The sequence below is a fragment of the Molothrus aeneus genome, chromosome 2, assembly GCF_037042795.1.
Source record: "Molothrus aeneus isolate 106 chromosome 2, BPBGC_Maene_1.0, whole genome shotgun sequence".
In the NCBI taxonomy this organism is placed as follows: Eukaryota; Metazoa; Chordata; class Aves; order Passeriformes; family Icteridae; genus Molothrus; species Molothrus aeneus.
This window is the reverse complement of record NC_089647.1, coordinates 109,820,791-109,835,379: the sequence shown is the minus strand read 5'-3', so window position 1 is coordinate 109,835,379 and position 14,589 is coordinate 109,820,791. Positions and strand designations below refer to the sequence as shown.

Here is a 14,589-nt window from a genome sequence, read left to right as displayed (position 1 = left end):
AGGTATTGACTGGCAGAGACTCTTCTGTATCATCGTGCCCTGAAGCAGCCGAACTGCTGTGCATATACTGCATTTAAGCTCATAAATTCTGCTAGGACCTGAGCTGACTTTTAATTCTGTTGCAGATGCATGTACAACCTGCATAAACAGCTCATGGGTTTGCAAATTTGAGTTTTTATGTCAAAGTAGCAGGTGCATAATTCATCTCCTTTCTGAGTGGAGTGTTCTGCCCCTCCCTGCCTTGGTTTCTTGTGTTCCTGCTGCAGCGTTCTGGAGAATGAGAACAGGTTGTGCAGCCTGAGACACACTGGACAGGTTGCTTCACCAAAAGAGATTTGTGAGGAGAGGGAGGTCAGGCTCTGTTTGCTTCTTCCTTCAAGAAAGGGTGGGGAGAACACTTTGTGCAACTCCCTGTGCTTCAGATTATTCTCAGAATCCAGACAAGGCTGCGTTCAGCCTAAGAGTTGTGCCTTGTCATGTTAAGAAATAGTTTTAATTTTTGTTGTGCAGACAGGAAAGGTGCTCTAAAAAGTCTGTGGAATGGGTCAGGGCCCTCCTTAACTCAGATGATTGATGTGTCACGTTTTACATTTCCATGTACCCTATCATGTCAGTGATAGTCTTTATCCTTGTCAGGCATTTAACTTGTGAGGAAAGGAAATGTGGGTTTATTTTAACAAGAGAACCCTGCTAACAGTTTCTTACAGTGCTCTTGTAAAGCTATTTTGCAGAGAGGATACAGATTATTATCAGTTATTTTACTTCTGTGGACTTCTAAAGTATAGTTGTGGATATATGTTTTGATAATTTCATATATATACAAGCTTAGTTGCTCTTGCACTTTAGAGCAAGAAAAACGGGCAGAATTTATAAAGGTTTGTTCTTAGTCTGTGATGGATCATCATTTCAAATTTGGACACTTGTGAAAGAAATTTGAACAGATTTGAATCAAACCTCTTAGCACCTGGGAAAGGCTCATGCAATTTGAAAGGGTTTATATGCAAGTACTTAAACAATCTTTGCTCCATCTAGCACGAGGAGCTGTCCATTATTCCCAGCTGGTTACTACAAAGCTTTATATATCCATGTCAGTCCCTCAAAATACCCTGTGACAGTGAAGGAAATTGTGTATTACAATGTGATTTTTGCTGTTGGCATCACATGAAAGTTCAGAGGCAGTGGGAAACTCTCTCAAAAGTCAGGTAAAAAGCCATGCAGGTGCACTGTTTGCAAGTCCCATCTCCTACTTCAATACAATTTCCAAGTTCACAGATTTTTTAGCTGATCAAACTAACTAGTTGAGTTCTAACTCAATTTTTGCTAAGTATGAATTTTAGGTGGTTTTTTGCTTATCACCAGATAATAAAGAAGGGAAATGAAATATTATTTCCTTAATGCTTGGCTGAGATTAAAGAAGAAAAACTCTTCCTGTCTGTATTGGTGAAGAGAAATTGTCCTTTAAATAACATGAGAAGTGTGTGAATGTTATGAAAGAAAATATTTCTTTGATGACCTGTAATTGTGCTGGGACTCAGTTAATAGGCAAAATTGTCACTGGATTGGTTCTTTATGGGGGTATGTTACCTCTGTAAGCTTAACCTGTTTTAGAAAGGAAAGCATAAGTGACAGTCTGTAAAGATTTGTGGTATTTTCAGCCTCTTGTAAAATCAGAGACAAGTCAGGCAAGTTAAAACCTTATTCCTTGAGCTGTGACCTCAATGTTGCTAGAAACAGGCTTGAGCTCAGTTGCACTGCCTTCATCATTAACATCTGATTTCTGTGGAGTGAAAGGAGGAGAATGTGTTTTAAAAGCATTGGTTTCAGAGGCTTGGAGGAGTATTGCAAGTGCACAAGCAGAAAAGGGGCAATGTGCTTCTTAAAAGCATTACAAACTTGGTATGCAGAAGTACTTTATGGATATTTGGTAAGTAGCAGCAAGTATAATTAAAACTTTGTTGGTTTGTTGGTATGGAATTCTGAAAGTGCTGCTAAAAAGTTCATTCTGTAGCGAATTTTTTAAATGACTGAACTAAGACGTGCACACCAGTTTCACAAAACTGGCTTTATAACATGTCAGTTAACAAAGAAAACAAAAAAAAATTCTTTTGGCTTTTGGTAATAATTGCAAAGAGAAGCATGTGCAGAAGTGGAACAAACCAAAATTAAATTTTCTTATATCCTGGATTATTACTGCCTGAGAAAAATTTTCTGGTTCCTGACATTGTTCTGTCACTGAACCAGAAAACAAGTTTTGCTATGGTAGTTGTTCTCCAGCATTCAGACATCATTCCACTACACAATTTCCAAGTAGAACAGAATTGGCATAATTCTTACATTTGCTAGGTGGTTGTCTGTTACTCAGGGTGCACTGTAGGTGCTGTTTGTGCTGAGTTCCTTGTGCTGTGCAGGGACTTTGAGAATTCAGCTGTCCCTCACAGCAGCATTTACTGCAACTTGTACTATTTTACCTGAGAAAAACTAAATTAACCTGAGCTGTTTGCCCATTAAAACACTGTCAGTCACTGAGCTCTGTGGCACTGTGGAGTTGGAGTAAATTGTAGATGCTGCTGCTGCTTGGTTTGTCTAGACTTGGGTAAAGGAGATGATTTCCTTTCTGGCATTAGTGTGCAACTGGCTTTGTTTTGTATTGGCTGTGCAGAGCCCAGCAGTTCAAGACCAAAGAGACTTTGATCACAGCAAACAAGTACATTTGTCTGCATGAGAAGCATCTTAGGCAGTCAGTTCCCTTTGTGGGTGCCTTTGGGCTGTTCTGACTGTTGGTGTTCAGCAGCAGAAGCAGTGTGATGGATTATTTAACCCTTCCTTGAGTAGGAGTTACAGTTTGTCTAGACTAGCTGAATGTCTTATGAAGAGATTTCCTTTGTATCTTTAAAATACCAGAGGTTTTCTTGTAAAACTGAGATTCTCTCTTAATACCAAAAAGTAAATTTGCCTGTCATTACATTTAAGTAAAGGCTAAGTCACAGAAGAAAAGACATTTCAAACAAAGAAAAGCCAAAAACCTTCAAATATTAGAATGATCAGCAGAGAAATCACTTAATTTTTCAGGATCAGCTAACATCCTCTTCTTGATAATGTTCCATTGCCTCTGAGGGCACTTACTTGATTTAATGTCATTACATTTTAGTACATGAGTACTAAAAACTCACTTAAAGGACTGCAATGTCTGTAACCTTTAGTTAACCTGATCAGCCTAAGTGAATTCTGGCCAGAAGATATCAACATTTGGCACAAAAACGTTGTGCCAATCTAAGCATAACATTGGTAATAATGCTTTTAGCACATTCTGAGATAATGCATTGCCTGTGCTGCCATGGCCAGAGGCTGGAGAGAAACCCTGAACACACACATACATACACCTGCAGCAAAAAGAACCCTCTAGAAACGAACAAATGTACAAAAAGATGCAACAAAGAACTCCGCTCTAGATGATTAACCTTTGAAAAAGGAGAAATTCCAGTGATTTAAAATGAACTACTTGCAGGTTTTAGCTTTCTAAAGCTTTTTGCTAGACTTTATAGCAATAAACACAGACTGTGTTATAGTTTGTGGATTAAATGAAGAATTTCTGGTTTGTGAGAGCAAACTAAACATATTCTGGTTGTGTTATACACCTCCTCATTGTGTGTAGTGTAGTGGGATACTGGTGTGTGGCCTCTCTGGTTGGAAGCAGAGCAGAGACTGGTCTTGCACAGAATCTGGATGAAAAGGCACTTAGCCCTGGATGTACCTTAAATATTTTTGACTGGCATCTTTTCTCTGCTCTTCGGCCTGAGCTGTACATGTCATTAGTCAGATCAAGGGTTCAGAGCTGGCCAAACACAAAGCTCTTTGCAGCTGAATCCGTGCAGGCTCTGTGTGTGTTCAGCTGCTGACTGCACATGGATCAAAGCTGGAGCTATGTTGCCACCTAGTGAGAAATCTGCAGGGGCACGGGTCCACGTGGAGCTGCACAAACTGGACACTGCAGAGGGGGAAAAGAAACATCACCTGACCTAAAGTTCATGTCTCAGTTTAATTTGAGGTGTAGTTAAGCATATGAAAACCTAAAACTATGGCAAGTTAGCAATTCTTGATAATATTGTGAAAGCTGGTTTTGTGGCTTCTTTACTCATTAGGAGAAGGACAGCAATGTACAAACTGTTGAGATTTGACATATTGTCAGATGTGTTTTGCTGCTGTAATCTGGCCATTTGTTTCTATTGCCAGGCTATCAATGCTGTTGTGCTCAGAGGTGTTTGTGCAGGCTCCCAAGACGAGCCAGAACCAGTCTGGTGGAAAAACAGCTCAACCAGGGCTCCACCAAGGGCAGAGGGAAAAGGATTGTTTGCAGTTGAGGTGGATCATTCCTTGATTGTGTTAATAATACAGTTGCACAAGCGTTGCACCAGCCTGACGGGAAAGATGCTGCAGGGGGGGAGAAGGAGCTGACAAAGAGGGAACAATTGCTGCATTTAATGGGGCTGCTACTTTAAAGTGTTAGTTTTCAGTAGAAGAAAGCACAGTCAGTGTAACTTTATGAAATTACAGCGTTGCAATTATTTCAGTAAAGTCCACTGTGACCACAGAGGTGAAAATTTTGCCAGTTTAGTGCTCCAGCCAGCATGTAGAATTATTTTATCAAATGCACACCTTATGGCAAATTATTTCTCTGTTTTATTTTTGTTTGTTTCTAAAAGAAATTTCACGGCATACTCTTGACAGATCTGCTGCTGCACTTCATTCTTTTAAGGAACTCATTGTATCACAAAGTGTTTAAAATTGTGGTTTGCAGTGTAAAAACCTGTGGTCTGTTGGGAAGGTGTTGGGTTTCAGGCTGTTACACAGTGCTGGGAAGCAGGTGGGAACGTGGGATTTAATAAATGTGGATATCAGTAGTGAACCTGCTTTCATAACTTGATCGATCACAGCTTGAGAGTCAATGGCTATTTTCAATTTCCTTTCATTAATTATTGAAAACAGTACAACATTAGAAGTGTTTCAAATTTTACAGCACAGGTTGTAAAATGTCTTCAGCAACAATTCCATTTCTATTTGGAAGGCCAGCCTCATGACAGAGAGAACCCTCTCTACTCCTTTTAAAATTAATTTATGGAGTTTTTAACCCTTCTTCTGATTGTTATATTCTTTCTTGAGTTTGTGAAGCACTTCAGAAACTGCTGCTTTGCTGTAGAGAAAAGACAGATTGTGCATAGACTTAATTAAAAAACAATAATAATCCAGAAAGTGTTGCTTTCACATTTTTATGTTTCTTCTTTCCCTTTTCCCCCTACCTCTGAACCTGCTGTTGAGTATTAACCAAGAGGACATAGAATGTGGAAAGTCTTAGATGAGAGATATCTAATCTTTATTCTTCCTTGGAAAATGTTAGATTTTTTTTCAATGTGGTGGGTGCTTTGTAAAAAGTTGCTAAGAATTACCATTTAATTAAATGAAATGGGTTTAGATCATCTGCAGTAGGCAGCTGTTAAATAGTCTTTTGGGTATTCTTAAAGGTTTTTATTAGTTCAAGTGGATTCATTTCCTAAAATACACCATATTATTTATGAAGCATTGCTTATTTGCATGTCAGTAAAAATGAGGAAGTGAATAAAAGGAAAGGGGTTTTTTTCGCAGATACAATCATGGAAACCAACGTACACTATCTGTCAGATACTTGATTCTGGACAAGTCTGGTGGCTGTATCAGAAGTTGAGAGAAAAGTGGGATTTTTTTCACACCCAGTTAGTTTCATGTTCATCATAGCTAACAGAGTATAAATTGAGGAAGAAAAATTGCCTTTAAGTCTCCCAAGACCCCCAGCTCCAGCTAAAAAGCCATTAACGTGTTTATATTTGTGTCCAAACACTGAGAAAGAATAGGGTAGCAAGTGAAAGTTACTCAAAATTTAGCAAACATCTACAAAGTCTAATTCCACTAACTGATTATTTCCATGGGTTTCTTCATGGAGATCACAGAAAGGGAAATATTAACTGTAACTGCATTTTGTTGTTCTTGCTTCATGCCAGCATTTGTTTGCAAACACTACAGTAGCATTAAAACAAAATATACTGATGGGAGATGGATTCTCTCATATTGCCACTGTGCTTGTTGATTCCCATGGTGTTTTTATTAAGGGCCACTCCAGCCCTTTGTTTCTTTTTTTTTTTCTCCATGCATTTGGTTCTTTATGGTGCATGTTTTGAGCATGTTTGCTAAGGTTCAGATGGATTATGCAATAAGGATTTGGTGACAGTGGAGAAACTTTCAGGGAAAGGTGTTACTTGTTCCATATTCCTTCTCTTTCTTTTAAGTCAAGTTCCATAATTGAGGTTGCTCATGAGCCATTTCCTGTGCTAAAACTGCAAAAACAGCGAGCCAGTGGAGACAAAAATAAATTTATATTTTCCTTAACTGAGTTAACACTGAAATGGTTTTGGTGTGTGGTGTGACAAGCTGCAGGCTGCTGGAACAGAGGGCAGGAATGTGTGTGGGATGAGGGGGGAAACAGCCAGCAGTTAAATCAGCTTGGCTACCCCAGAGCCTCAGCCACCCCAAGGTGTGTGGGAGGAGAGGCTGGAAAAGCTTTTAGTGCTTGTTGAGGCAAGGAGTCATTAACTGGTCGGATGTGTCTGTGTGATGAGGAATCACTCACGTGTCCCAGGAAGACAGGAAGTGCTGTTATAATTAAGGGAAAGGGGAATACTCTCTCGTGGAAGAAAAAAAAAATACTTAAAAAGAACAAATCTTTGGGGCTGAAACATTGCTGTGGTTCTGCAGCACAGGAGGTTCACTGCCAGTGGCAATACAGGATGTTCCCACCTCCAGCTCCTCGTTCCTGTTGCGGTGTGTTAGCTGCACTGAGAGCTTTTATGACTTCCCTGATGTATTATTAGAATAATAGAGCCTAGAAGTAATTTTCAGAGAGCAGCAAGAATGGGCAAAGAGAGAGGACAGGGAAATTTTTTGAGTCAGTATTTCCCTGGAAGTGTCACCTCAGGTAGGGTGTGATTGGTTAAACTGGAATTTGGTGTTGTGCAGGATGTTCCACGAGGCTGTTACAGGATGATCTGAGGCAGAAGTGTGTGATGTCTGCAGCAGAAAGGGAATTAGGTCTGGATTAAATGTAAGTGGCAAGTTTTTGATGACAGGAGGGTGCAGGGACAGCCTTTGTGGGAAGAGGCTCAGGCCTGTGGCTTCCCAGACAGCCCCAGTGGGCCCAAGCTGAACCCATCAGCCTCGTGTGTGGTGCTTTGTGCAGATACATCTCAGGAGGGGTAGGGAACCCTGGGACAAAGTGTAGGGAGTGTGGAACAAAAAGAAGGCACAGCAAGGGCAGGGAAGGAGGAGACTGACCATGGCAGAGCAGATGGAGAGCCCTTGCTGGGCTAGCAGAGGAGCCTGCAGTGAGAGCATGGCCCTCACCCCTGCACCCCTCACAGCTGCGGCTCGAGGGGCTGAAGTGAAGCAGTGGAGGTAAGCCCATGAAAGGAGGGGGGGAAATTTCTTGGTTTCGTGTTTATCTTCTTTTAATTGGCAAAAAAAATAAGTTAATTTCATCAAGAGTGTTTGTTTATCAGTTATTTACAGCCGATTTCCCTGTATTTATCTCAACCCATGAGTTTTTTTGTTCTTGTTACTTGTATTTTCTACCCCTGCCCAGCTGAGTGGGAGTTTAACATCTAGCAAAGGCTAATAATCCACAGGACAATTGTGTGTAGGGTGAAACAGCTGGGGCTGAGATCTCAGTGTCTCCCTTGTCCATGCTTCAGGTGGTGCATCAGGCACATTTCAAGACACACAGTTCAGTTTAGCTGTTTCTGGAAGAATTCCATTTGGGTGGTCAGGAGCTTCTCCATGATGCTCACCTAAGGATGGTTGGTGAGAATGACATAACCAAGTGAACAAAGCATATTGATTTCCCTTTAAAACTCAGTACTACCAAATCTATTTAAGTTATAAATAATCATATCTTGCTGTAAAAAAATACAGAAGCAGTTTAAGCAAGAAGCTTACTCTTGAAGTACTTCCTTTCAAAATACTGTGATGGCCAAGCTGTGGCTGGAAAACTAATCCTTTAAAGGACTGAACCTGGAAAATCAGAATGGTGTATGTATAAAAATGAATTGTGTATACATAAAAATAACACGTCTTCCATCTTGCTAAGAAACTTGGAGCTGTCTGTCCCAAAAAAAGATGGGGCTGCTGCAGTCTGTGCATGTTACTTTTAAAATAATGAAATGGTGCTATTATGTAGGCTGCTAGAGATCATCTAATTCTTCCATTAACATACTTTGAAAATGTGTTCAGTATATTTGAGGTGTTTTAAAACCTTGGGTATCAGATTTTGAAAGGAAATTAGGTGTTTGCCAGAATTCTCAGAGGTGTGTAGGATATTAGGTTGTTAATTCCCATGGGAATTTTAAGTAATACTCATGTTTTATGTTTTTTATCAAAGACTGATATATCTTTCTGTGCAATTATATAGAGCAGTTATCTTTTTTAGTGCATCCAGCAATTCACTTTCAGTGTTGGTATCCACACATGAGGCTGCATTTTTTCTGTGTGCTGATTATGGTTGGGAATTCTCTTTTCCATCTTTGAACTTTTCTTCTTTGTTACTAAAGTCTGAACTTTTCTGCCCTTTAAACAACTTGAGTGCCTCCCTAAATAAGTAGCCAGGTCTAAAATGGAAACTTTAACATGTCTCCAGTTGCTAAAAAAACCCTCAAAGTTTTGTAAACAGACTGAAATTCTGGAACATTTATTGGTAACAGTTGTGTAAAAGGATAGCTTGTAAATGCTTTTTAAATTGTGATGTAAAGTATGAGCCTGTGTGTTAAACAAGTTAAATGGAACACTAGGTTTTTGTCCCTCTTTCTGGTTGTGTGACAATACCTTTCATGCAGCTGGCAAAGAAACTTATAAAACTTGTGCTTTTAAAACTTGCAGTTCTATTTATTATCCCTGTTGTCAATTACGTTTAATTTTGAAAAAAGTGCTGGCAGGGAAGGATTAAAGAATGAACCAGAAAGTAATTTCTTCAGCCATATGAAGAACAAGAGAAAAATGAATAGATGAAGGTTCAGAAAGGATTCAAATGAAGTTAGATAGTCCAGCCACTAACAGATGACAGTTTGGTTTAGATTCCAAGACCTACAGGGTGTGTTCTTTCAGCTAAATGTTGTTTACTTGTGGAGGAGACAGCTGTAAATATGGGACACTGACCACTGCTAAATGACACCTCTTGCTGCTTAAAGCCAATGTGCTCCATTGGCAGATGCTAGAGTTGTCTTGAATCTTTTGTAAGCGTCTGGACTATGAAAGGTTAATTTGAATATGGGAAGTGTGTCTGTGACCTTTATTACTACACAACATGGCTCAAATACTCACCAGAAGTTTAGAAAACTTAACAGGAGGTAGCAAATAGTTCATACAATGTGGTATTCAGAATGATGCCTCAGATAATATTGTGGCTCACAAGACAATAATGGGATTTTTTGGGGATATCCTTAATCACCTGGTGCAAGTGAGCATCTGCTTGGGTTTGTGTTGGATTCAGAATGTGTCTGTGGGTACTTGGCACTTTATTTACCTCTTTGACTTGCAGAGGTAAAATTTAATTCAGTCTAAAAAAGGCATTTGCTAAAGGATTGAGTAGATGCTGATGTCATTTTTTAAGTGCAAACAATAAAACATAGTTGTCATCTCTGCCTTTTCTCCTCCTCCCCTTTCCTTTTTACTGGTCTTAAACATGACTTATTTTGGCCTTTGGGTCATGATCCAAATGTACTTCAAAATCCATCATCTCTTTCCTGCCCTGTGGCTTTGTTGAATCAGTGTGGCATGTGCTTGTCTGTCTCTTTATACCTCCTTTTCTTTTTCTTAATAGGCCTACTGTTGAACAAGTCCCTGCTGTGTTTAAAATAGGACTTTGTTCTGCTCTTAGCCCCAAGACCCCTTAGTCATAAAGAGCCTTGTTCTGTAACTTCTATTCATTTGTTTTCCTGTTTGGAGATTTTATTTTCCACTTTGTTTCTCCTTCCTCATGTGCTGGTGCTCAGTCTGAGCAATTGCTGCACTCATCCAATATTACACAGAGGAATGAGGGAAATGGCAGCATATACTTTCTTCCTTTCAGTTCTAATTCCTTTCCAATAAAGCCCACAAAATATTAATAAAGGGAGCAGCCAAAATAAACTATTTTGAGCACGATTTTGCCTGTAAATAAAGCAGAACTTTCCTGCAATTTCATGTTGAATATTTTCACTTGGCTTTCCATCTGAAATAAGTATCAGATCCATGGTGAAGTGTGGCAGCATTGAAGTTGTTACAAAGGGAGAGACAAAATTCAGGCAGCCTATTTTCTGAAGATCATAGTCATTCACAGAATCACAGTTTTTCATTCCCTTGCATTGCTCCTCAGAGCGCTCATCTCTGATCCTGTTTGGAAAGGATTGGATGTGTACTTCAGTGAACCCCTCTGCCTAGGAAAGGGATGGGAACCATTTAGTGTCAAATCACTGCCTAATGTGATGGAAGGGAAGGTTACAGTGTGCCTTTAGTAGTTATTGTGCATGAAGGTGGTGTAAGAACTGATACTGTGAGTATTCTCCATAGTGAAAGACACGCTGCTGTTTCCTTAGGTTGTAGAATTTCATCTAAATAAATAGATGGACAAATAAAGGCCAAATTTTACATTAATTTCTTTATCAAAATTTCTTCTGTATCACTGAATGATACTTCTGTTTGCTGTTCAGCTTGCAGCTCCTAAGGTGCCATTACATGGTGGTTTCTAAAGCATTGCTCTGTCATTTTGCTTTTAGATTGCATTTGCAAGGTTCTGAGGGAGGGGACACATAATGCAGGTGTCACATGAAAGTTCTGGTAACAAAATTTGCACTTCATGGATCTGAACATTTTTCTTGGATTGAAATTCAGTCATTTCCAAACTATCAGCTTTTCATTTGAATTTATAGATGGCTGAAAGATCCAGAGTCTAGCATAAATCTGAGTTACCTGTTAAATGTTTCACATAAAGGAATCTTCATCTTGCTGCTTGCATTTTTCAATATAATTGATTCGTGTTAAGAATATAGGAGGGCACATGTGAAAATAGTGCATTGTAATTTTCTTTCTAGTGTAGCCCAATTATATGGTGAATATTCTCAAACCAAGAAATGATATTTTTATTTCTCCATAAATTCATGTGTAGGTCATTCTTGATCAATAACCAGCTGCAGGGAAAGAGGATAGAAAAGTAAAATGCTTGCTTCAGAATTCAGACTGATATTTTCCTCACTTATCAAATTATCATCAAAGCTATTCATTCAAGATTTTGCTATTCTTTTTAGAATACAAGTAGATAAGTTAAAAGAAAAATAGTTTAAGGATGATTAAATAACAAAAATACCAAATTGTTTCAACAAAGAAGAAAGAAAATTAATTCAGTGTGGTTTGGTTTTTTGCATTTCTTTTTGTGCAGAAGGATTGATCTGTGAGATTGATCAGAAAAAGTAGGAGTTGTTTAAAACAAAATCTTGTAAGCTTTGAGAGATTTCAGGATGGTTTCTGCTCTTCTTTTAGCTGCAACTTTTCCTGCTTTATTCACTCTTCTCTAGAGCAGAGATGCAAACTAATGTATGCTGATTAAAATTTATGCCAGTGCCGTTTCATATAATGTGACTTTAAAATAAATACTATTGAAGAAGTAAACTGCAAGAAATTTAACTATAAAAAAGCACTTCTTTACTTCTGAGGATGATCAGGTACTAGTGTAGGTTTTCTGGGCAGGTTGTAGAGTTTCCACACCTGGACATGTTCAGAGCTCAGCTGGGTGTGGCCCTGCACAATCTGCTCCAGTTTACCTTGCTTTGAGCAGAGGATTGAGAGACCTCCACTGATTAGTAATTCTGTAGTGTGGTGAAAGTCTTTCTTGTGCATTTGGAGGTAATTCTGCAGCATTGTTAAATATTTAGGATGAAAATCTCAGTGTAGTCTGCCACTGTACATTCAAAGAACTTACTTCTGTAGAGTTCTTCAGTCTATGACCAAGGAGATCTTCTATTAATATGTGAATTCAATAATCTATTAAATTTTGAGAGATATGTGTTTGAATTAAGCATAATTAAGTACCATCTTGTCAGAGTTCTTTATAAAGATTAATGAATTTTTTAGAAATTTCAAATGTGTACATCTTTTCAAACATTGTGTTCTGAACAGCTTGAATATATAGCTAACCTGCAACTACCTTCTTATCTTCCACAGATCTGAAGAGAGAAGCCAGTATTTGTCACATGCTGAAGCATCCTCACATTGTTGAACTGTTGGAGACGTACAGCTCAGATGGAATGCTTTATATGGTCTTTGAGTTGTAAGTTTCTCTCCTTGATTCCACCTTTCCCTGTTGTCATTTGCTAAATAAAATCCTAAAATATGGCTGCTCATACCTGTAGGTTTTGTAGCTCAGAGGGCTTGAGTAGTTTGAAAATATTTACTTCTGGCAAGTCAAGATTGTCCCAAATAAAAAAACCCAAGTATCCCAGTGTCTTAAGTGGTGAACATCAGGGCTCCCCAAAGACAGGCATGATCTTTTTTGATGGCTGCAGGGTAAAAGAATGAGTTGAAAATCTGCTGGTAGACATCATCTTCGGGTAACTGAGGGTATTTTGTTCCAGTTGTGAAATTTTATATATTTCTTTCCACACTGTTACTTCTTTGGCACTGCTTTCCTGTTATTAGATAAGAAAGTAAAGTTATTGGTGTTTTTAAGTGTTCTTGTAAATCAATATACCTGTTCACAATATATGAAAAGAGGCTTTTGTCTACAAGATTTGTTTTGAAAGCTTGAATGTAAAAGTTTAGTGGTAAGGAGAAAGAAAACATGACTTTTCAGCAATGGACAGGTATTTTTATTCAACATCAAGAAACAAAGAAGAGGGGCAGCCCTGAAATTATCACATTCTTTCTTTGAGAGCAAATTATTAGTTCTTCTTGAGATAGGTTTTATCTAAATGGGAAGGATACAACCAGCCATGTTGAAATGGTCTTTTGTGCATGTTCTGGATTTGATCTTCTTTCTCTCTGCCTACCATCTCTTCCTTTTATGCTCCCCATATATTCATTCCTAGTCAGTCTGGGCATATCTAACTGTACCTCCTAAATTTCTCTGATCTTCCTCCATTGTGTTTTGGATGGATTTGAGCTGCTGATGTTGGAGTAACCACATCACACAGGATTGTGTGGTAAAACTGGCTTACCCACTAGAGCCAAGAATTTGATTTGAGATGTCCACATAAAAAATAATTCTCACATGTTTTACCACTGAGGTAGTAGAAAATCCACAATAAAAACATTAGGTAAAGCAGAAAATTGTTGTTTGCAAGTCTTCTGTATTTTTTAAATGAGTTTATAAGCCTACAGTTTTGTGAAATAATTGTTATATGCTTTCCTCTCTGTACATTTTGATTCAATACTGACTTGCATTTTATTTTGAGAATCCCAAAGCATTGACCAAGACACTTTAATTACCCTATTATGAAATAATTATGTACACCTTGGGTAGTCACACTCAGATAATTAACAAGATTCTGAAATGAAAAAAAAAGGGGTTGCTTCTATTTTTAACATGCTGATAGTTCAGAAATATGAGACAAAAGTAGTAATTATTTTTTAATGACAACCCTATTATAATTTATGTTTGTACACATAAAAAGCAAGTCTGAACAATTAGAATTACTACACAAACACTGCACCTGACTTCAGGCCACACAAAAGAAGGAATTACAAAGCTAAATTATTTGAGGGATGATGATTGTTTATTATATGTATGTCCTTGTTTTCTTTGTACACAAAAATCATCAGTCTTTTGTGGCAGTGATAGAAAATGGGGCAGTAGGAGCACCTGTGCTTGAGATGTGGGAGGGAATGGAAGGGCTGTGGCAGGATGTGTTGTGCTGGGGGGATGTTTTGGTAAAGGGATTCACAGCAGACTGGTGTTTGTGTGGAGTGAGACAGCATGGTCTGAGTCTGAGCTGTTAGGGGCACACTCTGTAGCTGTGACCAGAAAAACAAACTTGGAGTTAGCACAAAAGCATCTCTGTACATGTAGGTAATTCATTTTCCTCCATACTGCTTTCTGTTCATTATGCTGTTACTGTAACCAGCTCAACTGATTCGCAGCAAATTTCTGTCTACAGTAATAAAATATATTTCATTAGGGTCTAGTTACTCTGAAGGGACTGAAAAGGGGAAGATAACACAGATCTGCAGAGGAGACATAAACCCATCTGTGATGAGTGATTTGTGGGCTGGCAGGTGCTTTGCATGGAAACTAAGGCAGGCCCAGCACATAAAATGTGTGGAATAACCAGACCTAAACCTTGGTGCCATCACTTGCACATAAATGGTACATTGCTGTTCATAGGCTGTGAGCTGCATGGGGCAGCTGCTAGAACCCTGAATACCTTGCCAAACCTATTGATACAGGAAAAGTTCAAGTGAAATAAGCAAATATAGCATGTACCTGGGAACAACTGATTGAACCACTCAGGAAAATGTACAATTTGTGCCCAATTTTGAAAGCTTTTG

At 38.6% G+C, this 14,589-nt stretch overlaps 1 protein-coding gene across 7 annotated transcripts in view; it reads left to right on the top strand.

The window, feature by feature from the left end:
* CASK (calcium/calmodulin dependent serine protein kinase) overlaps positions 1-14,589 on the top strand; it is a 188,578-nt gene that overhangs the window by 67,413 nt on the left and 106,576 nt on the right. For all 7 annotated transcript variants that reach the window (XM_066545497.1, XM_066545498.1, XM_066545494.1 and 4 more), the window contains exon 3: positions 12,268-12,373. In XM_066545497.1, coding sequence (XP_066401594.1) covers positions 12,268-12,373 — 106 coding nt within the window. The remainder of the gene's footprint in view (positions 1-12,267; positions 12,374-14,589) is intronic.